General features: G+C 32.5%; 1 protein-coding gene across 4 annotated transcripts in view; it reads left to right on the top strand.

The window, feature by feature from the left end:
* Window positions 1-1,219: 1,219 nt before the first annotated feature.
* Window positions 1,220-26,015, top strand: part of LOC143254324 (lipoma-preferred partner homolog) — a 63,387-nt gene continuing 38,591 nt past the window's right edge. Inside the window, exons 1-4 of one of the 4 annotated variants that reach the window (XM_076509306.1) lie at window positions 1,220-1,485; window positions 6,403-6,496; window positions 8,528-8,701; window positions 14,733-21,074. In XM_076509306.1, coding sequence (XP_076365421.1) covers window positions 1,450-1,485; window positions 6,403-6,496; window positions 8,528-8,701; window positions 14,733-15,631 — 1,203 coding nt within the window. In that variant the 5' untranslated portion in view covers window positions 1,220-1,449 and the 3' untranslated portion in view covers window positions 15,632-21,074. Of the gene's footprint in view, window positions 1,486-6,402; window positions 6,497-8,527; window positions 8,702-14,732; window positions 21,075-26,015 lie in introns of those variants that run through there. The other 3 variants (XM_076509305.1, XM_076509308.1, XM_076509307.1) reach the window with 3 other exon arrangements.

The raw sequence follows: 26,015 nt of genomic DNA on the forward strand, positions 1-26,015 counted from the left end.
TTGTATCCAGTTAAATAACATAACAAATTTGGTGTTAGATCGTCGTTTATTACTAGTATAACACGTATCGGATATTATATTTATACGTATAGTTTATTGTTGGGAATTTATTTTGTTCATCATAGCAACAAATATACCTATTGAAAATAAAGGTAGTTCGAAAACAAGTTAGGATAGAAAAATATAAGTGCCATCGTTTGTCCCTTTTCATCTGTAGGTGAAAAGAACTGTTGATTTTTTTTTAATTTTCTACCTATGTATTTGGTAATAATATATAGAAAGAAAAGTGGATTCATGCTAAGCGTTACTTGGCCACAATTATTTGAAATATGATTTGTAACTGTGGTTTTCTCATGTTGTAGTTTGTAAAGGTACTCTTTTACCCTTGTGTATAAAGTTCTTTCGGTTCTCCAGTTAATGTACAATGACTTTATTTTCATAAAATAGTTTAAAAGAATCAACAGAAAGAAAGAACGCGTTACAATGTTATATACATAAACGCATGTATATATATATATAAGATGTTACGAGATCTTTTATTTCTAGAGTATTTATTACACTGCAGAAGTCATGGTTACCTTCCCCAATGTGATGAAATCAGAACTTAAAGTTTGAATAATGCTTTATCGAATTATTATACTTCTCTTTATTGCTATCTTTTAACATAAAAATCATCGTCCTCTGCATTATTCACTATAGGTGAACATAAAATCTGACAGAATACGGAGTACATTTAAAATAAAAAAGCCATTTGGACTTAAAATTAAATTTTGGTTACAAAGGAATCGTAAACAAGCGTATATATAAATAACGTTTTAAACAGAATTTATCATTTTCAATTAATTTCTTTTTGTAATCTTAATATATTTTAAATATCTAAAACCTAGTAGTTACTCCACATCCTACCCACTCATAAGAAAAATATATACACATTGCATGAAAACTTCGACGAAATACAAGCTTTTGTTTTTAAGGAAGACGATTACCAATATAATTGGATAAAATGTTCATCCCATATTTAATCACATATAAAAACGATGAGGATTATTACGTAAATGAAGCAGGAATTTTAACATGAAAATGAATTTGAAATATCATTATACGCTAGTATTGAAATCTGTAGTTTCAGTCGTAAGTTATCAAAACACTTGGAAACTAAACTTTATTAAATGATCCGTGTGTTTTTGTTTCAAGTACAAAATACTATTCGAGATCCTGATAATCACCACGCATGCCAGTTCCTTCAATAGATTTCAACTGGTGAAGCAGCACGTGGGAGTTGTAAGATTTTTTATTAACACTGCAATGAAGTATAACAGAGGGCATTTGGGTGGGAGGAACATTCTGTACTCGGTCGGATTAACTCGGAGAGTGGTGTATGTGTGAATAATAATCTGATTTTTGTCGTTTATAAATTGCAGTCGTTTAATATAGAAAAATGAAGATGAAATGATGTCAACGGCGGTAAGACAGACTAAAATAAACGTAGGTATTATTTTATTATATATATTTCAATGTTGAATTAGGCTTAGCTGTTTAAAAGTGATATAGTTTTGTGTCGGAAGGTTATGTGCAGCTCGACTTTAGTGCAAGTTAAATGAAAAACGTTCAATGGAAACTGAAGTGAGGTGTAGGTGGTAAACGAATATTGGAACATGAACTGGTTGTAGTAGTGTTACCACGTCTAATTAACATTAATTTCACTTGATTGTACAATTTGTCCTCTTGAACTATAAAATACAGTAAAATATGTCATTATTAATATTTATCTTTGAGTTAAGATTCATTAAATAACGTATAGCAACTGTGAAACTCGAGTAAAAACAAAATTATGCGTTGTAGAGCGCGCTTTCATTGATGTAAAATATTTGTATGCATGTTACAAGTTAGAGAATGTTTTAAGTTGTGCTTTATGGTAAACGTGTGTATCTTGTGTCGGCAGTGAAACATGGGTTGTGTACGTACGTTCATTCAATCTGACTGTTGTGTTAACAGTGTTATTTGAAGTAGTAATGGTTGTTCTTGTAAAAATAAAATTTCTCTATTACTGATATAATTAAAGAAAATACAAAAATGAATATAATTACATGACCTGACTAAAGTAATGTAATGAATTTATATAAGAAATAATTAGTGATGTTGATTTAGATTATTTTATTTATAAATTTTGCAATAATTTACATGTGGCTATTCTAGAAATGATCAAGTTGTTCAGAACATATACTTGAATTTGAGTGAGCACTGATGATTGGAGCTGTTAACCATGGGATTCAAAAACAAGAGAAGTAACTTTTCATGATAGTCCACACTCCCTATTGGGGAGCTTTTGCTACTAAGTCAAAATTAGGAAGGGGGCTTTCACACCTGATTTTTTTAATGTTTATAGTTCATTGAAACCTTGTATACTGACAGCTTATGATGTTTATGATAATTTTGGTATTTCATTGTAATTTATTAATTTGTATATCATGAATAATTATCATATAGGTTTCTTATGAGTTGGGCTTTTGTTTATCAGTTGTCCTAGTGAAAATGCTTACTTTATCCAAAACAAGCTTGATAGTCTTATTGAATGGATGACAGTGTGGAAGATGAATTTTGATATTGAGACATGTAATTTTGCACTTAGGTTATGAAAATTTGGAAGATAAAAACTGTTTGGAAGAAGCACTAATTATGGGGCAATTTTCTATCAAGCCTTAAACTGTGGTAAAAATTGCAAATAATTCTTAGTTTGATTAAAACGTGTATGGAAACTTAAAAAAAAAAGGTACTTGGGCTTTCATGATTATCCTTGTACATCTATCCTTAAGAAAAGTAAAACCTTTAAAAATAACCCTTTACCCTTTGGGAAGTTTGCAATTTTCCTCTTAAAAATTGTAAAGTGTTGATACTACCAATAAAACTAACTCCATCAAGTCAATCACTTTGTTATAAAAATAATACTGTTTTAACTGGAGACTAGGCTGTTCTTTTTTAATCTTAAACTCTATCGTCCTATTATTTTCAGAACATAAAACATAAAAATCAGAGGCTTTAAACCTGTTGGTCCACTAAATAATATTATATTGGTTAGATCACCCTTTATTATCTTAAGAGAAAATAAATTGAGACATCTTTAACTTGTATATTTTTTCCTTCTATTGCTAGACTTATCGTAATAATGCTCTTATAAGACTTTTCCTACACAACATTGTTCTTCCTTAGTCATCATAACTAGGGATTTGTTTAAGAGTTATATTTAGCTATTGTTATTTATAATTAATAATACTATAAATGCACCCTAAAACTTTATTAGCTTTGCAAGTAGCAAAAGAGCAATGTTTTGTTAGTGTGAGTGATTTATCTACAACCCTACTGAGATTAATTTTCTTTGGTTAGGTTATTTTATGGCTTCCATTCTATATAAATTTGATTCCAATTATGATTACTCAAGTGCTTTAACTCACAAATTCAATTAACTACAGATCATTTGTTAAACATTTTTCCAAATTAAAAATTAATACAAGTACTTCAGTATCTTTAATATAACTAGAAATATCAAAGGTTTTCATGTTGTCAACAAACTTAAGTGAGTTATCAATTGTGTTGCCTATATCAGTATTATTAATATAAGTAAAACCAAGTCCCAAGCATTGACACCACTTTACTAGGGTAAATGGACTAATTTGAGTGGAATCCACAAATAACAATTCCTTTTGCTTCCTCACATTAAACGATCTGACAATCTAATTAACCATTCTTTTCTTATCTGCTACTGATGTGATTTATTTAGCTTACCTTTTTTCACAGCACATAATCAAAAGCTTATTTAAAAAATTCTAGGATCAGTATACCAATTCCACACCCTTTTCTTCAGCTGGGTAACAAAACCATCTTTGAGAAAAAGATATTACCTGTGAACAGAGCAAGGTTACCCTTTGGTGAATCTGTGTTGGTTTTCATTCATTATATAATATTTAACTACGTATATAAAAACGGCTGGTATGGATAGAGAAAACTCTGTGTAGAGGGGCAAACAACATTTTGACCTTCTTTGGTCATCATCAGGTTAACAAAGAAAGAAATTTACTATATTAATTTGAAAAGCTTCTTTTATAAGACCCTAGAATTTTTTCCTTCAGAAATAAGTCTAATTGGTTTATAATTTCTAGGGCAGCTTTTATCATCCCATTGACTTTTAGTGTAACTTACACTGTAAGCAACTTGCCAATGTTCAAGCTTTGACCTTCTCTCTCTCTGTGACTTACTAAACATAAATGAGAGAGGTTCATATAATTGGTTTGTAACCTCCTTTAAAACCCTCTGGTAAGCCTCCTTTACATGCTATTAATCTCTCAATCATATTACTTACCACCATGACTTTCATGATTCATGTCAACTCCAGTATTTCACACAGAATTCTCAGGGTAAGGAATATTTTTGATGTTTTCTCTTGTCGACAAAGAAGAAAAGAGAACAGTTAAAACCTCAGCTATATCTTAACCTTCAACAACAATCTTGCCATCAGCATACTTTAATGGTTTAATCCTGTTTCTAACATTCTGCTTAGTTTTAACATATTAAACAAACCTTGCTATCAGTATTAACAGTATCAACCATCTGTTTCATATTAGCTCTTTTTTTATTTTTGAACCAAATTTATAATTTTTTTTTTACCTTTCTATTGATTTAAAATTCTTAAATTCATGGCTTTTGTCTCAGATTTTGGCATTTATGTTTTCAGTAACTCTAAACTAATTAGGCTTAATCTTCTCTATTATCCTTTGCCTCTCATTAGGAACATGCCTATCTTTAAACTAAGCAATTTATTTGGTACATTTTCGCATGTCGTTGTTACTGCTAATATTCAAGTTTGTGTTATCAGACTCTTCATTACACACCTTTTGATGGAAAAGTTAGAGAAAAAAAAAGACCTTTAGACTACAGATAATTATAAAAACTTTTTTTTAACCAAATACAAAAATTGAGAGAAAACAAAAGGTTCTCATTTTACTCATTTAAATAACCTGTAGGAAGATTGTCCAAATCCTTGGTTGTTTTCAACAGGTCCATGGCAAAGTCTCACCAAACAATGTCTCATCTCCACGATTACTGATTGTCGCTTGAAAAGAAACTAACTTTTGATGTTGCATTTCTATTCATAAATACAGAGTTTTGAAAAAATTTTGGTGTTACTTTGGTAAAGCATACGTTGCATACTTTGTGAAAATTATAACACTTGGATGTGGTAATCAAATGAAGTCGACCATCAAAATTTTTCTAATTATTCAAGAAGATTTTATTGATGTTTCAATTATTGTCAATTGTTCTATGTTTTCTTTATACGAATTGAATCATCATAGTGTTTGTTTTGTGTTAAAACAAAATTGTTTTTTTCGTATCTCTTTTTTATTGTTAAATCATTTTTCAAAAATTTTTAGTCTTGTATTCGACTGAAGAATGTGTTTGACGACTGTTTTATTGAAAGAAAACAATTTTTCTCTAATGAGATGCCAATTTTATGCAACAAAGTGATAAATGTTTTGCAACAATGTATAATTTCTCATCTTGAAATATACAAGCTATAATTACTTGTTATGTTAGTTATGTTAATTACTAATTATGTTCTCACTTTAAAACAAACAAACTTTTACAATATCTTAAAAAAAGTAAAAAACCAAAAGTTAGACCATATAAAAAAAATATTTGGGTGAGACATTACCAAGTAAGACTGTCTGGTGAAACACTGTCTATATACCATTTTGAACATTTGAATGGTTATTCTTCACTTCACAAAAGCAAGCCCAATGTTATAGGCCTCTATATTTAATTTAAATTACTCAAACCATGAATCATTCTAGTTTCTTAACTTTTAATACCTTATTATAAAGTTAAAAAGATAAAGTATTTGCATGAGAAAAAAACAAGAAGAAAAAACAACTGCTGGATAGTTTGTAGGAAACAAAACTTGTGTTGCTTTGTTGCCTTAAGCATATAATTAAATCTTAGAGAAGGATGGCAGAGATTTTGATAGGTTAAACTGAGGAATAAAAAACAACAGGCAGGAGAGACTGGCTTGGCTTATTGATTTTAGAAACTGCTTTGAGAATGAAAAGCTTGAATTAGAGGAGTTGGTGAAGGCAGAGAGAAATATTCAACCATGGAGATTGGAGAATGTAGTTGTCAGTTTTTGGACATTGATTGATTGAATATCTTTCATGTGTTTAAGCCACAACATATTCAAGAGGTTTTACTCTTGTTTTTCATCATAAGTTATCTTAACAGAGAAAATGTCAAAAAATGTTTATCATCCATAAGTAAATAGTATATTTTGTGAATGTTTAAGCTAATTATGTGTATATGTAACTAAATTAAGTATCATGTCAAATTCACCACTGACATTTGTTTAAAACATATTAGGACTTTAAGCATCGCCCATATAAAATTTGGAGCTGTGACCGACAAACAAGAAAAGCTGTTGTCGCAACATCACTAGTGGAACTTCGAGAAAAAGGTGAGTCACAAATATTTATGATAGATGAAACAGATAATAAGAGTGTATTTATGTTATTTAAATTAGTTTAGCTTGTACACAGCAGCTGATTAGGATATAAAACATATTTTCCTGTACGGAAATACCTCTAAACAAAAAATTAATTTTGCAGGTAGCCCTTGTAATACACAAATCTTTAAGTGAATTATATTATTTTACTAGTTCCAAAGGTTGTAATTCATAACGCACATTTTCATTGTACTTCTATTTGATAATAGAAACATGCCCAGCATGGCCAAGTGTGTTAAGGTGTTCAACTCGTAATCCAAGGGTCGCGGGTTTGAATCCCGGTTGCACCAAACATGCTCACCCTTTCAGCCGTGGGGGCATTATAATGTATCGGTCAATCCCAGTATTCGTTGGTAAAAGAGTAGCCCAAGAGTTGGCAGTGGGTAGTGATGACTAGCTGCCTTCCCTCTAGTCTTACATTGCTAAATTAGGGACAGCTAGTGCAGATAGCCCTCGAGTAGCTTTACATGAAATTCAAAACAAACAATGATAATAGAAACAGAACTCAATAGTCATTTTGTGGTACGTTCTCATAACTTCCTTGATTTTATATTTGTTTCTTTTGTCATGGAAATGTTTTTGTTCACAAATATGTAATAAAGTTATCGTTTTTCCACAGAAGCTGATTTGGAAGAATCGATTTGAATCGATTATTCAATATAAACATCAAAATAAGTACTAAATACTCTGAATTGGATAATATCTGCATTTTAAACTTTCCTTAAATTGGACTCTTTTTCTCAGTTATTTACGTATATTTTTCTCTGTCCTTTTATTAGATCATATAGTCATAAACGTCTTAAGTTTCTCCTTATTTGTAGTTGTAATAAATCTACTCTGTTAACTTACTTTTTGTCTAGACATTTTATTGGAAAGACAAGGTACCCCATTGATCTGCCAAAAGTTGGTCTCTACCCAGTAGACATGTTTTTCTGTTTGAGATTTTTGTTGTATCAATTTGTGTTGTTGGTATTCTGAGGTAAAGAGAAGTATTAAAACTATTGGTCTTATCATAAAATATGTAGCACTGAGCCTATGTGGAAATCCATATACTAGCAGGTCTCATCCTATATGATTTGTGTGTTACCAGTTTTATGATATAAATAACAATTTACCTTCAAATACTTTAAAATTTGTATTAAGTCAGTATAGTAATCTAGTCTGTACTTACTTGAGTGAGATGTTGGGTAAGTATCATTATTTGGTTTAGCTGCCCTTCCTCTGTTTGGTTTAGCTGCCCTTCCTCCTGTCTTTAGAAACTAGAGTTCTTTTCACTCCAATCTAACTTGGACTCTTTGCTCCAGACTCTTGATTTTTAGCTTTCATCATTTGAAACAAATTTGACTTGTATTGTAGTCAGTGATTGTGTTTGGAATACCTAGTTTATGTGTGTTTTGTTAGTTAACTAAACACCTTCATAAAACATAACATTTCACTTGCTTCATATTAAGTTTTATTTTAGTATTGTTAGCATATCTTTTTTTTGTTGTTACATTTTGTCAGATAGGTGGTTTTTGTATTGTATGAATTAATATTTAAGCCAGAAGTGCAGAATAAGTCATTCAGACCATATACTAAGATTCACGAATGTCATATTCTGTTTAATAAATATGTTATATTGTAAAAGATTTATAATGCAGTGGAAATTAGTGAGCATTTATATTTTGCATTGTGCTTGTTCATGATTTAAGGAAAATCAAAGTGAGAGAATCCCAGTCCATCAAGCTAAGCTTTGAAAAAACACCATACATTTACGTCTATTTACGTATCAAACATATCATTAGGTGTATGATTCCACAATATTTTTGACTAACTGAACAAGAAATTAATTGCCTTCATTTAATTATCACGTTTAAGCTACTATTTAAATCAAAGTTATCTAATTAATTAGCAAATGCTCGTATCATGGTTATATTATTATTATTCTTTAAGTATTTAATTGTGATCTGTTTAGTAACTTTTTTTTCTCTGATTCTTACTAAGGTGGAGATAAACTTGGATATCCCCCCGATACACATATAAGAGTGTTATTAGAGTGTGATGGTACTGAAATAGAGGATGAAAGCTATTTCCAGACGGTGGATAAGGACACGGTCTTTTTACTGCTCCGTCCGAGCGAACGTTGGCTACCTCCTAGTGTTGAAACTCTCAGAGTTGGTAAGATATATTATTTTTTTTAAACATGTGTATGTATAAAAAATTGTTAGGAAAGAATACATTTGTATATTGCTGTAATAACACAAACTATTCACTTGAATCTTTATTGATACGTATATATGTATTTGTATTATTATATTTCTGCTCATTTAGTGTCACATTTCCTGAAATAAATTTAGTTTGAAGTATTTTCATTTGTAGAACTTTAGTGTAATTTAAAATCAGTCATTAAGTCTTTTTTTTTATTTGACAGTTTTAATCAGAAAATCTAGTGTGGTATTCTCATGTCAAACTGATAACTGCATGAGTATTTAGATCCATTGTGTAATGGGATTTTTATGCATAATAATTACAATGTAACACTAAGTTTAGCTGGAAAAAAAACAACTGAGTTTTAAGCTAAGGAATTAACAGATAAACACATGGTAATCAATCTTTATCATTTATTCAGAGCTAGAGCACAATGTGTATATTTGTGTAAATGGTGGATTTTCACTCCTCACAACATCAGTGAATTGGTTATTAGCTTTTGTCTTTCGAGATGTCTTTCTGTTAACTGACTCGCATTAAAAATCAGTGCTCAATGATAAAATTATTTCCTCATAATATCTAATACTGACCATCTGTCTGGTCATTCTTATACAATATTCAGCATTGTCTGGACTGCTTCTGGGGTCACTTGGTAAGTTCCTGTCCTTGTTAAGATAGGTAATCTTATCATTGATCCAGAGGCTTCCTAGTTCGTTTTGAATTCCTTGCATGGTGGTGATGGTGATGGAAAAGACCTATAAGGCAGCAGACTTATCTGTACCACTACTGATATCATTATGAGTGAGTTAGAAATACTAAATCAAGCACATCTGTGCTTCTTGGCTTCATTCATGTGCTTGGTGTGTGTGTATATATAGGATATATAGATCCAATCTCTGGGAAGATTTTCTTTGACTTAAGGATATAGTGCACCAGTGAGATGTAACACATCTGCCTGAGTAGATGTGTTTGTGAAGACATATTCAGTTACAGAAATTAAAATTAAGGTGTTGTCAACCTGTGTGTTGTCACGTGACAGTAAAGGTGAAATTGACTAATCTTCTTTAAAGTGCCTTTTTTTAAAATGTGGATCAATTAAAACTTTTCATTATATTTAAATTATGATATTAATTTCCTTGACAAACATTGATTAGAAAATGTCCTCGTTAAGTTGTGTTATAAACATGAACTATGACACTGGGTATTGGTAAATTGACATTTCTATGGGCTTTACTTGTAATCATGCACAAAATTGTCCATATAACACATAACCCACAGACCTAGGAACTTCCTGATCCTCAGGCTTCTCTGAGTTTCTGATTGACTAACCACTTGTACTTGTGTTGATCTCTCTTATTCCTGATGAACAAGTGTTGTGTTCCATTGTATAATTGGTTCATTTGTTTTATATATTGCTCATCAATGACCTTGTATGAGGTTCATACATGTAAGACTGTACATTTATTCATATACATACATTACCATTACACATTAAATATTTTGGTAGTTTATAAAAGACTACCTTTGGCTTATGTGTGAATTACTTCAAAAACGTTTTTGGATTACCTTTCAAAGCTGTATCTGCATAACAACATTTCCATTTAGGGGCTGTAAAACTCAACTTGACTTTTATTTCTTTCGTCATAAAATAAATAACCCCTGGAAAAATTTATATACAAGTCTTTTAGCTAAAAGTCTAATCAATTGGGATCAATATTTATCCTTTTGCTGATATATTCAGAGGAAACGCAACTCCTTTGCTGAATGTATAGAGAAAGTATACTTCTCAGGTACATAGCTGAGAATCTAACAAGCACAGGATGGTGTATTCTGCAGATTTCTCACCACTTGATCACAGGCATGGTTCTCTTGAAATGTCAAATGACATTTCACAACTACAAATTCATTTGGTGGCTCAGTAAGCAAGGATTACAGAATTCTTTCGGTCTCTTGCCCGTTCTAGTTTATAAAGTACCCTATTTTCCGGTTAATAAGCCGAGGCCAATTTTCAGCTCTGAAAATGAGGGTTTTGCTCGGTTAATAAGCGAAGCCATTTTAAGAAGTGACAAGTTTCTTCAAAATGATTTCTTAGTCTCATTTCAGTGTCAGCATGCATGTTGTGTGTGATCATTGACGTTCTGTAGTAAAGCAGAACGTGTCGTATTGAGACAGAGATGGAATCAATATGTCATTCGTTATTGGCTCCACTCACTGTAATTAGGTAACCAATGAGATTCCAGAAACAACGTTTCACTGTAGTCTTAACGTGCTTTGCTGATGGGACAAAATTACCGCCTATGGTAATTTTCAAAAGAAAAACATTTCCTAAGAATAAGAAATTTCCGAAAGGAGTGATCGGCCAATAATCCGACCCCCAAAAATCAGGTCCAAAATTTAGGGCCAGAAATTCGGCTTTTTAGGCGGAAAATACGGTAAATCAAGTGGCAATCATCAAATGTAATGCTTAGGTATTACTGTGAAATACTGCTTGATAGCTCAGAAATCAAGGGTTGTAAAGCCTTTTCAACTGTGTTTTTAAACTTCTAGCTATCATCATCAGTCATGCAAACAGTTGAGGTATAAGGTATATCTATCCACTTGAGATATATTAGTATATGCTGACTGAATAGTAAACATTTAGTATGTGCTTATGTGGTATTTTATGTTTCCATTTAAAAGTCACAATACCCTTTCTGTCACTAACTTTTTGATCATATGACTTTCATAGCTGGTGAAAATCAAGCAACAATCTCACAATATACTATGTACATCATATTCTATTATACCACTTGATGGTTTGGAAAGTGAGGGTCAAAACATCTTTCCAGTCAAATTTATATGTAAAAACGGCTGGTATGGGTTGAGAAAATTCTATGTAAAGGAGCAAACAACATTTCGACCTTCTTCCGTTCATCGTCAGGTTCACAAAGAAAGAAAGAGGTAACTGATCGACAGCTGACCACATGTTTGAAAGCGGTTATGTAATTAAGTGTGGGAATGTAGAGGGTGTGCTTAGATGTTTGATTATATTTATTAATATAGGTATAGAAGTGTTCCTTTGTATTGGTTTATTCTGGGCTTGAGTTGTTTTATAAATAAGGCTTCTTTAATTTTGCGTTTGTTTATGTTTGTTTCTTTATTTAGTATTTGAGTGTTGTTATGTGGTTATGTTGTCTTTATTTGACTTGCAGTGTTCAAAAACATATGAAAGTGACTTTTTATGTTCTTTGAATCTGGTTTCCATTTTTCTACTTGTTTCTCCAGTGTAGAAGTCGTGGCAGTTATCACATTGTATTTTATAAATAATGTTGGTGTGGTGTTTGTCAGTGTAGTTTTTACATAGTATAGACCTCAGTTTTGTGCCTGGTTTTTGAATAAATTTGGTATTAACTGGAATGTCATATTTTGTTACTAGTTTTTGCCGAATGTTGGTTATTTGTCTGCTGATGCCGGGAATATATGGTATGCAGCAGTATATGGTTTTGTGATTTTTTAATTCAAGTAATATATTTACTTTTGTTGGTTGATTTTGCTTTCTGTGTAGGTGTGTGCGTATAATGTTTTCTACGGTTTGTGGAGGAAACTTATTGATATTGATGAAGTATTGTTTTATTTTGTCCAATTCGTCATTAATTTCATCTGGTGAGCATAGTTTTATGGCTGTGTTTATTTGGTTTCTTAGTATGTTGAGTTTTTGTTTTATTTCATGTGCTGAGTCCCAAGGAATTTTATGTCCAGTATGGGTGATTTTTTGGTGGATTCCTGTTTTAAATTGTGTATTGGTTCTTGTAATTTTGAGGTTAAGAAATGACATTTGATTGCTTTTTTTCTGTTCACATGTGAAGTTAATGTTGGGATTATAGAGTTAATTGAAAAAATTGTGTGTTCTGTAGAACTGAATCCCACAACCGTGTCATCTACGTATCTGTACCAGTATAGTAGTGGATGTAATGCTGTGTTAATTGCTTGTGTTTCAACTTGTGTCATTAAAATATTTGCCAGAACTGGTGATACTGGGTTTCCCATGCTTAGGCCATTTGTTTGTATATACTTGTGGTTGTTCAACATGAAGTTTGTCTTCATCGTGGTGAATTCTATGAGGGTTGCTAATTGGTTGCTGGGAATGTCTATCGATGGGTTAGGGTCTCGGGTATAGAGTTCTAAGGCTATCTTGCAGGCTTTGGCAGTTGGGACGTCTGTAAAGGGGATATAACATCAAAACTGGCCATTAAGGCTTTATGGTTAAGTTGATTAAGATTAGACTTGAAACTAAAAGAGTCTTTGATAAATGAGCTAACTGATGTTACATATTTGGAGAATGTCCATGCTATGTATTTACCAAGATTGTAATTAAATGATTCATATGAGGACATTATTATATCAACAGTAAGTTGTTTTTTTTTCTGCTTGAACATGAGTGTATTGGACAAACAGCTTCTAGGTGTCACTGCTTAGTTGTTCTGTGTGCCATAATAATGTATTGTCTGTGTTTAATGCAATCAGTTTGAGTAATATTAAATTTAGTAAGTATTATTTGTAGTCTGTATTATCCAATCTGCCAGACTTTCAGACTGGATCAGTGGTTGAAGCCAGTCTCTCTCTGCTACTACCCTAGCTAGGTCCAAAGAGACTCCACCTTTTTTTAAAATGTGACTGAGAAACTGTACCTTTAGTTTATTGCTTACTTTATTTATTCAGTAGAATACCATTCTCTGATTCTCAGCCATAAACTTGTATTTGCAACCAGACATAAAATGTATTGTCAGCGTAGACCAGTTATTTCTCCCACTGCATTCACTTGAATATGAATTACGTAAGCTTTTTGAATGTGGTGTCTGCATGGCTCTGAATTCATAAAAGCCATCTGGTGTGATAATAGTAGTATTACATTTATTATTGTTGTTCAGCTTGACTTCTCAATATGTGCATGCCACATTCAAAGTGTTGAATCAAGACAATCTGCCAACCAATTTACACATTCAACTGTTTAAGGTGAATGAATGGTTTCAACACAAAGCCTTGCCTTACCTTCTTTCTTCTTGACAATCACTATTAGACATTAACAAAGCAGTACCTGAAGGTTTTACAAGTGTTTTTCAACATTTGCCATATTTCAATATTGATGACAGCCCTAGTGCTCCAGAAAACCCAGCACAGCAAATTCTTGTTGAACATACATCGTCTGTATCTATGTTTGGGTGAATCATCGTTTTTTTTTACTCATTTGATCACCTGGTCTCACAAATACTGTAGAATATTCATCCAAAAAGTCATGAGAGTTGATTTCGTTGCCCTGGGTGTAGGAGTGTTTACACATTCCTCAGTCAGTGTTAGGAAGTTAAACTAATTATTTTTCTGATAAAATGTTTCTACGTGCTTAAAATAAATCTTTTACTGTAGAAAACTTTCATTTGTATACACGTTAAAATGAATGAATAACTTTTTTGAGTTTTAAATGCATAAAGAATGGTTTGTTAATATTATACTTCAAATACACACTGTTTTTCTTCACACATAAACCTGCTAAAATCACACTTCAATGGTTTTCTTTTTCGAGTGTATAAAACTCATAAAAAAAACACTCGACTACATGTTTTAAAAATATTTAAACAAATGAACTTGTATGAAGTGTTTTTTTTAACGGTTTTACTCTAAGAAGAACTAGTTCTGTAGATGCTTAACTGCATGAATAAGGACTTGTTCTATAGAGATATAACAATATGAAAAAGAATTTTATTTTTAACAGGTAAAAGTGTATAAGTGTATTTTTAGTTCTCATGAATATAACATATGTGATGATTTTGTTTGCTTTGTACAAGTTAAAATACGTAAACATTTGTTCTTAGAAGCTAACAATTAAACTTCTCCAAGAAAAGTTTATTCATTGGAAATTAAATTGCATTGTAAAGTCTTATTCTGTGGAAGTTCAGTTATTTTGCACATAGAGAAATAGTTCTTTGTTAAATGACACATTATTCTTAATTGTATATCTCGTGTCCAGCCATCAGAGCCATTCCTCAGATAGTTTGTGATGCCATCAACAGCCTCGAGTTGGTTGATCAACAACCTTCTTGGAAGATCATGGACAACAAAGGACATGTCACTGTGGTGCTTCACTGGGATCAGCGAGACTTCCGCAGTCCACCAAAGAGAAGGGGTCGCAACTACAGCACACGGGAACCAGTATGGAGGGTAGAAGTCGTGTCTCAAGAGGTTCAGACTGTGGATCAAAGCACTGCCAATTTTAAAGATATGCCAAGTTCAGTTGGACCTTACGCTAGATTTTCATTAGAAGACTTAAGGCTGAGTTCTGCCTTGCAGGTGTTGCCAAAGATAAAACAGGAAGGAGATGATGAAAGTAGTCCTGATCATGATCATTCACTTTGTGACTTCCATTGTTCTACCCTTCATGAAGAGGGTGCTCAAATTATATTAAATAAGTCCATTGCTACCTCGCCTATTCAGGAAACGTCAGAGGGAGTCACTGCTGCTGCTGCTGGTCCAAGTAATGTAAGTATACTCAAGAAAAGTGGTGTCAAAGGGCATGTGCGTTTTCTAGATGAAGCCCAAGAGTTTAGAAGTCCTGGACAAGATCAGTCTGAATCAGATACTGAGAATACAGCTAATGAAGATGAACAGTTATCTGAACACTACCTCCTCTTAACTGATCAGTTATCTCTAGAACAAAATAGGCATCTTAATATAAAAGACATTGGTGTGATATTAGATTGTTTAAGTTCAAAAATAGTGGAAGTTCAGAAGCTTGAAAGGGAAAAGGAAAGTGCTGAAGTACATAACTGGACAATCAAGGCCATCATTAGGGGAGAAGTGCTTCGGGAGATTGGAGTGATTTACAATGGACAGTACTATGGGATAATGGAACATCCAAGGTACTTTTGATGGATATCATTAATAGGTTTAGATGTAGCAAATTTTTTCAATAAGGTTTTATGGGTTTTGTCCCTGAGGTGCAATATGGTGCTTATTTCTTAACTTTGAAGATGCTCATAATACAATAGTTTGTTATTCTATAGTTTATGGAAGTGTTTAAAGCAATTATTAGACTGTTGCTTGGTAATCACCATCAACAGAAAGAAGGTTTTTGGAAGCTTCAACTGACTTTAAAGGTTTTTGAAAAGAAATTTAAATAATGAGATGCATTTGTTTTTGTTTTTATAGGTTTAACATTTTAGACATCTGACTTTTTGTGTATACATTTCACTGGTCTTTAGTTATCTGAAAATTTATCACAAGTGTTACAGAATATTTTTTTTACCCTTTGTATTGTTTGTCGAGTAAAATGTACTTTATTACATGGTTGTTTAAATTTAATCCACAACCGTTATGTTTACAGTAGTTCAAATATTTTACGTATAATTTTAGTTTTAAGATTAAAGATACTGTATCAGTAAAAGATGAAAAAAAAAGACCTACAATAAAGCAATATTTCAGACTGGACATGCAAGTGAGGTGAATGTAAGAGTTCAGTCCTGAAAATACCTTGAACTAATGTGCCAGTCACTGCCAGATGCACGTTAATGATCTAGATTATTTTCAGTATGTGTGAAAACAAGAACGCTAGATACACGGAATATCTTATTAGGGATCACAGTTATGTACTTGTTCAAGAAGGCTTGGGAGAATCTTGAATGTATCAGATTGTTGGTTCCTGTGACATGCTGGAAAAAAGTATGTAGAGAATTTGTTTAAACACTTCAGGGACTTTTCAACTTAATGCGAAAATACATCTTGGCATTCTTTAGCCAGAAATGTGCATTTCACATTCACATTTTATATGAACACTGCCATGACACGAGGATTCCCCATGCCTTCCCATCATGCTTTGCTTTGATAATGTTGTTTAAATGGGTTAATACAGCTTGCAGAAGATGTATGTCTTGTAAGGAGAGTTTTGAAAATGTGTAAATCCAGAGTCATTAATTAAAGAAACAAAAGTAGGCTTCAGGCTTGCTGCAAAAAAAACTAATTTGTGTCAATTTACAGTTAAGAAAATATTAGTTATACTATAGGCATGACTTTAAAGTAGCATATGGTATTAGATGTTTAGAAGTTAAAAGGGATTTCCAACTTTTTCGAACTGTGGGCATACTTCTGCGCTTTTGACCTCGGCTTTACTATTGGCACGAACTTGTAATGACACCTTATTTTTTTATTTATCTATTTTTTTATAGCATGTTGAATGTTGAAAGCTAGGTCGCACATACAATCCATGCATTTTAATGGGGAACTTTGGGGCATCCTAATTATAGTCTTCCCTTGCCTTGGTCAAATTCAGATTCTTGGAGAAGAACCTTAGGACTGGAGGGTTACTGCCAATAGAAGCATTAAGTCATTCTGTTTGGTTCACATGAACTTTCAAATACGTATTAAGGCTTTAATGTTTTTGTTAGTAGCATCATTAAAAAATAACACCTTTTGTAGTATATTCTAGATATTGTTGGAAATTAATATATTTGTGCATTGTATATAATATAGAAATTAATGCAAGTGCATCTATAGTTTGTATAATTATATGACTGTCATATTATTCATCATTAATATTTGTTATGTGTTTAAATATTGCAACTTGACTAAAGTTTTACCATATTGTTATTAGACCTTGATAGTTTTGTTGTTTTTTTGGGGTTTTCCCCATAATCAAACAAGTGTGGAAAACGTTTTTTTATTTATTAAAGTTCTTTTGGCCTAATAAATAAAATAATTATTACATATGCCAAATACATACATAATTTTTAGTTGGAACTTCTTGTATACTTACATGCAGTTAAACACTTGACTGTTGAACTTTGACTTGTACTTGATGACTGTATTACACTTGACAGCTGGAGAGTGACTTGTAATTGGTGACAGTATTATTTAAATAAAGTGCAGAACAACATTTAGGTTAACCTTAAGATGACTCAAGAAGGTTGAAATATTGTTCTGTACTTTATTTTAATTAAAGTTTTAATACCCATACCAGCCATATTAAGAATACACTTTTGCTTCAAGTGGGTCTTTCTTCCTCATGAACTATGTGACAGTATTGCACTTGACAGTTGAAGCTTGACTTAAACTTGGTGACAGTATTACACTTGATAGCTGGACCTTGACTTGTACCTACATATAGCATTACATTTAGCACTTGAAACTTGACATATATTTACTTGCAAAATTACACGTGTTAGTTGAAATTCGTCTCTACACCATAGCTGAAAGTTTAGAGTTAATTAACTTTTAATATATTCTGCTTGAATATTTATTGTAAAGTAACTGATACACAATGATTTTTCTAGAACACTTTGTAGTAAGACTTAAATTCAATTTCATTCATCATGAGTGCATTTAGTCCGTCTTACAGTCGGGCTATTGAATCCCATTTACTGAATTGACAAAAAATCCCATGCTTTGTCTTTTTCACTCCATCAGAATTATAATCCTATAGTTTTTATCATTTTAAAGTAATGTAAATGTACTTAGTACAAAATCAAGAAATTTATGATTGTTAAAATGTGTTACACAGTTCCTCCTCTCCAACTATTCCCTTGTAAATATTTATTTTCCTTATATTCTTGACTGTCCTGCCCAGGAAAAACTCATGATTTTAGAACCATTAATTAAGAATTATCACTAAAAATAAATCATATAAGAATGATGCAGTATTTGAAAACTTGAATATATTTAGATGTTGTCCATTGGTCTGATTAATGCTTGTGCAGTTAGATTGTGGTGTGTCATTCATGTAATGTTCTATGTATGTAATTGAGCTTATTTCTTGATAAGAGTTTTTATAAAAGTATCTAATACAAGTTATTCAGGAAATTAATTATTATCAGTTTTAACTTCTTTTCATCTGTTTTCATTATTGATTTCATGTACTGAGTACATTTCACAAATTGATTTTATGAGATAATGCAACTTGATGTTGGTGTTTTGAGGACTGGAATATTGGTTCTATTTGTTTTTCCAGTACATATAAATAGTAGATATAGTTATACTGTAATATATCATCTAAAGTTTGAGATATGAATGCAGCTTTCATTTGAACTTGGTGAGATATTATTGGCTTTATAGCCAGAAACATAATTTACAGCAAGATACTCGATTGATAACACAATACATTCTTATCTTTTACGGTATAAATGTACGAATAGCATATTCAGTTAGTTGTACTCATTACTGATACAACCTTTAGTTTTGACCTGAGTAGCAGGTAACTTTCTCTAATCAGAAATTAATAACACACAGGATACTATAAATATTGTTATTCATTGTTGTTCATTTTCAAGCTTTAGTTTGCCCTGTTTGACAATTGTTGAAGGAAAATAGTCACTTGGAGTAAGCCTTCCAAATGTGCAACTGACTGATTTACTATTGAAAAACAACTGATCATAATTTCAGTAGTAACAATCCTCTCTTTGTAGCAAAACTTACATGTGGATGTAAAGAACTGACGTACGTCAAAAGAATAAGTTCTAGATGAACTTAATTGACACTGGATGTTTTTATACTGCTTTGTAACTCTTAATTCTGTCTTCATTATATAACCTTAGAATATTTTGCTAGTATAAAGAAATCTGCCACAAAATCTAGAAAATAGAAGTGAATTTATTTACATGTACAGTAATCCCAGTTAGTGCTCAGGATACATTCCCAGAACATGGAGCAGTAACTGAAATAGCACTAAACAGGGCCATTATAACATTATGCATACTTTAGATAGTGAAAATACAAATAGAACATTAATGGACTTTTATTAAACTTTTTTTTTTTAATGAAAGCCACTAATTATATTTTAGAAGAAGGACCAGGCTGCGGATCTTCCACAAACCTTGTTGATGTAGGCATTAAGAGTTGATTGTCTTTTCTTGAGTTTTCTTTCATGAAGCAGTTTTCAGTAGCAGGATATTATTTCAAGAACACCTCACTTTGCCTTAGAGCTCAGCTCACAGTAGGGGTTGTTATTTATGAACTAGTCCATGATTTGCATGATTGCTGTGATGCTGTTGCTGAGAAATTTTGTAGTAAAGTTTCTCACTGGTATTTTCTCTTCTGCATCAGAGGCTGTAAATTCACTCTGGATGCGTTGCTTGGCTAATTCTTGAGTTCGTCATTGCTACGACTCTTGCCACGAGTCTGCAGCCATTCCTCATCATTGTCTTCATTAACACCCTCCAGTCCCACTTCACTGACCAGTTTGACAGTGTTTTGGATGACAAATTCATATTCATCTTTCTCCAAGTTGTTTCATGCTTTATGCTGTTGCTTCTTTCACACTCCATTCATGCAGTTTGGAGTTACTTTATTCCAGGCTGCTCTGATATCAGCTATGGCATTCATAATGTAATAGTATTTCTATCATGCAGTTTGGAGTCACTTCATTCCAGGCTGCTCTGATATCAGCTGTGGCATTCATAATGTAGTAGTGTTTCTATCATGCAGTTTGGAGTCACTTCATTCTAGGCTGCTCTGATATCAGCTGTGGCATTCATAATGTAATAGTATTTCTATCATGCAGTTTGGAGTTGCTTCATTCCAGGCTGCTCTGATATCAGCTGTGGCCTTCATAATGTAGTAGTGTTTCTATCTTACAGTTTGGAGTCACTTCATTCTAGGCTGCTCTGATATCAGCTGTGGCATTCATAATGTAATAGTGTTTCTATCATGCAGTTTGGAGTCACTTCATTCCAGGCTGCTGTAATATCAGCTGTGGCATTGATAATGTTGTAGTCATTTCATCTTGCAGTTTGGAGTCACTTCATTCTAGGCTGCTCTGATATCAGCTGTGGCATTCATAATGTAATAGTATTTCTATCATGCAGTTTGGAGTCACTTCATTCCAGGCTGCTCTGATATCAGCTATGGCCTTCATAATGTAGTAGTGTTTCTATCATGCAGTTTGGAGTCACTTCATTCCAGGCTCCTCTGATATTAGCTATGACATTCATAATGTAGTAATGTTTTAATGAAGTAGTATTAGGTGGAATGTAAACCACTTCTACAGGAATGCAGATTTGAAGTGTCTAGATTATCAAGGTGGCCTGGAGCATAATCAAGCAACAACAATGGTTTAGATTCAGTGTTGCACTCCTTACAATAGCAGTTCACAGATGGGCAAAAATGTGAAACAAACTAATTTTAAAAAATATCAATCGTCACCCAAGTCTTCTTGTTTGATTCCCAAATCACTGGTAGAGTTGATTTGAAAATCCCTTTCATTGCTCATGGTGTCTAAGAATGATATACAAGCATCGGCTTTTACTTAAATTCACCTTTAACATTGCCCCATAACAAGAGAGATAACTGGTCCTTTTCACCTTTAAACCCAGAATGACGTTTTTCTTTGCAGGAGATAAAAGTACAAGAAGATATCCTTTTCCAAAAAAGACCCATTTCATCCACTTTAAAGACAAGTTCAGGTGGATACTTGCCTCGCTCATTGATGATTTTCAGAGTTGCAGGAAATTCCTATGCTGCTTTTGTATCTGCACTAGCTGCTTCACTAGTGACATGCATACTATAGAGCTTAATGTATTTTTTGAATCTATCAAATCAACTTCTGCTAGCTGTAAATGTTTCTGATGTATCTTTTTTTTCTTCTTGAATAAATGTGAAGATGCTTCTTGAGTTTTCCATTATAATCAGTTGGCTAAAGGGCATGTTCCAGTGCATTTGATCATGCACCCAAATACTAAGCCTTCTTTCCATTTTTTCAAGCAAGTGGCTTCTTGAAAGAGTTACCTTTGTTGCTGTGAATTTTGAGGTCATAGTTGCAGAAGCTCTTATCTGAATTTTTTGTAGTTGTTCTTATTGTGGATGTTGCCAAGTTTAAAGAAGCACCCACATCAACTTGATGCTCACTAGCTTCCGACTGCTTTAACACTTGCAGTTTGAAATCCATGCAAAGGCTTTTTCATTTCATCTTAGATGCACTAACATCACTTGCAGGCTTTTTTCCAGACATGATTTGTGGAAAGCACTAGAAAATACTTGCCAAACAATGTACATACACAACAGATGAGCACATATATTCTGTATGAAGTGCACTGGATGACTAAATGATCGTTGGCAATGATGCAGTAACGACTTCTCTCAGGAATTACCTAGTATTGGCACATGTGAGCTATAACAAAACAGCATTAAATGGGACAGCGATAAGAAAGGTATAAGATTAATAGCAATCTTTTTCAGCCTTAGAAGCTCATATGGAACCCATCACTTTTTTAAATACATTAATTTTTAACTATTTATATCTCAAATGCTTGTGGGCCCATGCATTATTTGGCTATAGGGTCCCTATTAATATGAGTTACACACACTTAAAAAAAATTAACAAAAATACAATCAGTATTGCAAATAATCCCACAGCTGTTCATCCTTGTACTTCATGTGGCAGAATGAGTGTTGCTGGTATGGGAAGAGAAATACAGTTATAGTAGATGAAAACATTACCAGTAATAAGAACTTGCACTATTTGATTTGTCTACTTGCAAGTGTATGTTGCAGTTAATAAGGTCTCAAAGAAAAATATGCAAATATATTTAACCCCCCCAAGCTATCTGCTTGTTTTTTTATGCAGTTCACTAACAATACAGTTCTCGTATTGCAACATCTTTATATGTTTGCCTTTTGCAACACTCCATCATAAGGAATTGAACAAAAAATAGATGGAATAATCATGAAGCAATAACTTGGAAGGAATAATTATTACAGTGAATGTTTTACATTTTTAAGTGACTCAAATGTTACAAGTGGCCCTGTTACTGAAAAAATCACGGAGTTGTAAGAAATTTGATGTATATACAGTTCACAAGAATATGGTAAAAAAATGGACAAAGGATCCCCCCACCTGCCCCATTGGTAATTCTGAGATTAAAGTAGGACAGAACTGCAAGTTTGTTCCATCTCTACATATGCAATGTGCATATTGACTTCACCTAAGTGTATATATTACATCAGTATTAGTTGTATAAAGTGTAGACCTGTAAATTACTTTAGATTTTTAGTTGTTAATTTTTAATGTATGCTTAAGTTCGTTTTGTTAAGCAGCAAATTGTAATGCAAGTCAACACACTTCAACTTGTAAGATTTACTCACAGCCAGGACACTGATAAAATATAGTTTAGGAAAATAATGAGAAAGAAAAGTCTTTTTATCAACATTTGTGGTAAATAACCTTCATATTGCCTAACTGCTAAGCAAATTATTTTGTTGTTTAAGGGTTTGTTTTTTTTTGTAGCATTTTAAGCTGTTCATGCTTTATCTGTTTCTACTATGGTGTTGCTAGTAATTGGAAAATATAAAATGTTAAGTGTTTTGCAAGTTGCAAAGATATCACCTTCCTAAATTCCTTGAGACTGTCCAACTGCTAGGTTGTAAATGTGAAGCTTTGGTTTATTTTGTGTAAATTGCAGCTGTAGGCATTACAGATATGGTGAAATTTCCTCCCGCACTGATATGCCAAGTAACCTTTCTTGCATTTTTGTCAGTCAGAAATTCCAGTAAGATGCCTATATATGAGATCTTACAAAACTTAACAAAAAGCAAAACATAAGGACTTCAATAGAAATGCACACCTTTTAAACCACAGTTATTTATTATTGTAAAACAAACGTTTTCTCAGAACATTTTCAGCAAACTTGTTTGAGTCATTATCAAGGAAATGAGATAAAAAATATTCAAACTTATCCTTGTTTTGTATTAATAAATAATTGTGATTTTATTGGTTAATTGTAACGAAAGACGTGTATAAACTAGTTAGATAAGAATATTTTTTTAAAATTATATTAAATCCAACATATTAATAAAAGTAAACTGTGGCTAAGAAATTTTGTTAAAAATAAGCTCTCTTCCATTATTTTTTATAAAAAAAAAAAAAAGTTGCATGTTTTTTTGGGTAGTGGTATGCCAGGTTTTAAGGCAAGTTTTATATTGGCAGAGCAGAAATAAATGGGAGGTATAGTGTTATGTGTTAGATATACTGTTATAAAAATCAGCACTAAGTGTTAAGAGCAAACTTCAGTTTTTGTTAGCAAAATCATTTGATTTCACTTTACCATGCACATACAGTTGAGAAAAAACAAAGGAAAAAGAAAACATACACTGTAAGTCACTACATATCACATTATACTCTTACGCTTTCATAAGGCTGAATGAGGTAATTATATCCTCCTAAAGGTTGTGTATGACATATCCACTTTCAATTCCAATAATAAATTGGAATAACATTATTTTGATGTATGTTTTTATTAGGCAACTCTTTAAGAATGTAAATGAACTTAAGAGTCCTTAATTAGTAACCGTTCCACTCTGGTACAGCAGTAAGTCTATGGATTTACAGTGCTAAAATCAGGGGTTCGTGCCCCCTTGGTGGACTCAGCAGATAATCAAATGTGGCTTTGCTATACAATACTACTAACAGTATTCCATTTTTAACAAACACGAGTGATATAGAGCTGCTGAAAAGAGTATTTGAGAGATTTTGCATAGTACCTTTTATTATAAAAGTGAATGAGTGAAACATGTACACGTTTACTGAGGCAAAATACCCTTCATGCATCTGTATTATGAAACACTTCTTAACACTGTATAAATTAATCACTTATCTTGTGTCACTTCCTAACTGAATAGGCCTGACATGGCCAGGTGGCTAAGGCACTCGACTTGTAATCTGAGGGTCATGGGTTTGAATCCTCTTTACAACAATCGTGCTTGCTCTTTCAGCCATGGGGAGTTATAAGGTGATAGGCAATCCTACTATTCATTGGTAAAAGAGTAGCCCAAGAGTCAGCAGTGGGTGGTGATGACTAGCTGCCTTTCCTGTAGTCTTACACTGCAAAATTAGAGATGGCTAGTGCAGATAGCTTTTGTGTAGCTTTGCACGAAATTCAAACCAAACCTAACTGAATGACATATCTTTGTCTCCAGATGTTATCCTGGTAAAATATAAAGATCTTGAATTGAATACTTTGGTACGTTCCTTTTTAGCAATGTTTAACTGATTTATAACATAAATCACAATGTGGTACTTGCCAGTAACTATCGTACTTTTGACCTAGGTTTGCATATGATTTAATTTTTCACTTAATATTTTTTATACCTGTCCATTGTGTATTATGTTTGAAGTTTACTGTTTTAAAAAAAAAAACTGCACGTCCATTCAGGTTAATCAAAAAATAATATAATTATACTAAAAGTTATCAGTGTTAAACATAATTAGTTGATACAGGAACATAGAACTAACAGTCTTGAAACTTGATATATGCAGCACAAATGTAGATTTGTTTAAATGAATCAACAGTTATGTAAATTTATGTTAATTTTTTTAACAGTTTATAATTAACTGCAATAAGTATTTACATACATGAATTTTGAAATGCGTTTTATCAGCACATACCTCCTAGGTTTTTCGTTTCACTTGCCTTACACAATGCCTATTGGTTTTATAGTACATAAATGGATCTTTTGTCTTTTTTTTTCACCTGTTCTGAAATCAAAATTTCTTTAAAATAAGCTTTTTTCTGTGATAAAACTTAGAAATATTTTGCATTTCATTATTTTGAACCGTAATTGCTATTCCTGTGAATGGTTTCCTTTGTCTTACCCAATTTCATGTCAGGACTTACTGTGTTTTTTGGGGTTTTTTCCCTGATTGAACATCTTTTATTGTTCAAAAATGGAAAATAATTTATAAAAGTTCTATTTGCCAGGTTTAAAATATTTGGTAAATAATTGAAAACGTTTTTTTATTGCAAAATTTAAATGTTAACAATAGGTTAAACAGGTTTTAACAACTACATTAAACAGGCTCATTAATGGTTTATATCCGTGTCTTTAAGATCAAAATGTTGCTACTATAACAAAAATAAATTTTTCCAGTTTGTATCATCACTGTCGATGATTACCGACAAGACCAGTGAAATAACTGGTGTGGTGACTGGTAACGGAGTAAGTCATGGTGGTAAACTGTCGATGATTACCGCCAAGACCAGTGAAATAACTGGTGTGGTGACTGGTGAAGTCATGGTGGTAAACTGTCGATAATTACCGGCAAGACCAGTGAAATAACTGACTGGTAACGGAGTAAGTCATGGTGGTAAACTGTCGATAATTACCGGCAAGACCAGTGAAATAACTGGTGTGGTGACTGGTAACGGAGTAAGTCATGGTGGTAAACTGTCGATGATTACCGGCAAGACCAGTGAAATAACTGGTGTGGTGACTGGTAACGGAGTAAGTCATGGTGGTAAACTGTCGATGATTACCGGCAAGACCAGTGAAATAA

The sequence above is a fragment of the Tachypleus tridentatus genome, chromosome 6 (assembly GCF_004210375.1).
Source record: "Tachypleus tridentatus isolate NWPU-2018 chromosome 6, ASM421037v1, whole genome shotgun sequence".
NCBI lineage: Eukaryota > Metazoa > Arthropoda > Merostomata > Xiphosura > Limulidae > Tachypleus > Tachypleus tridentatus.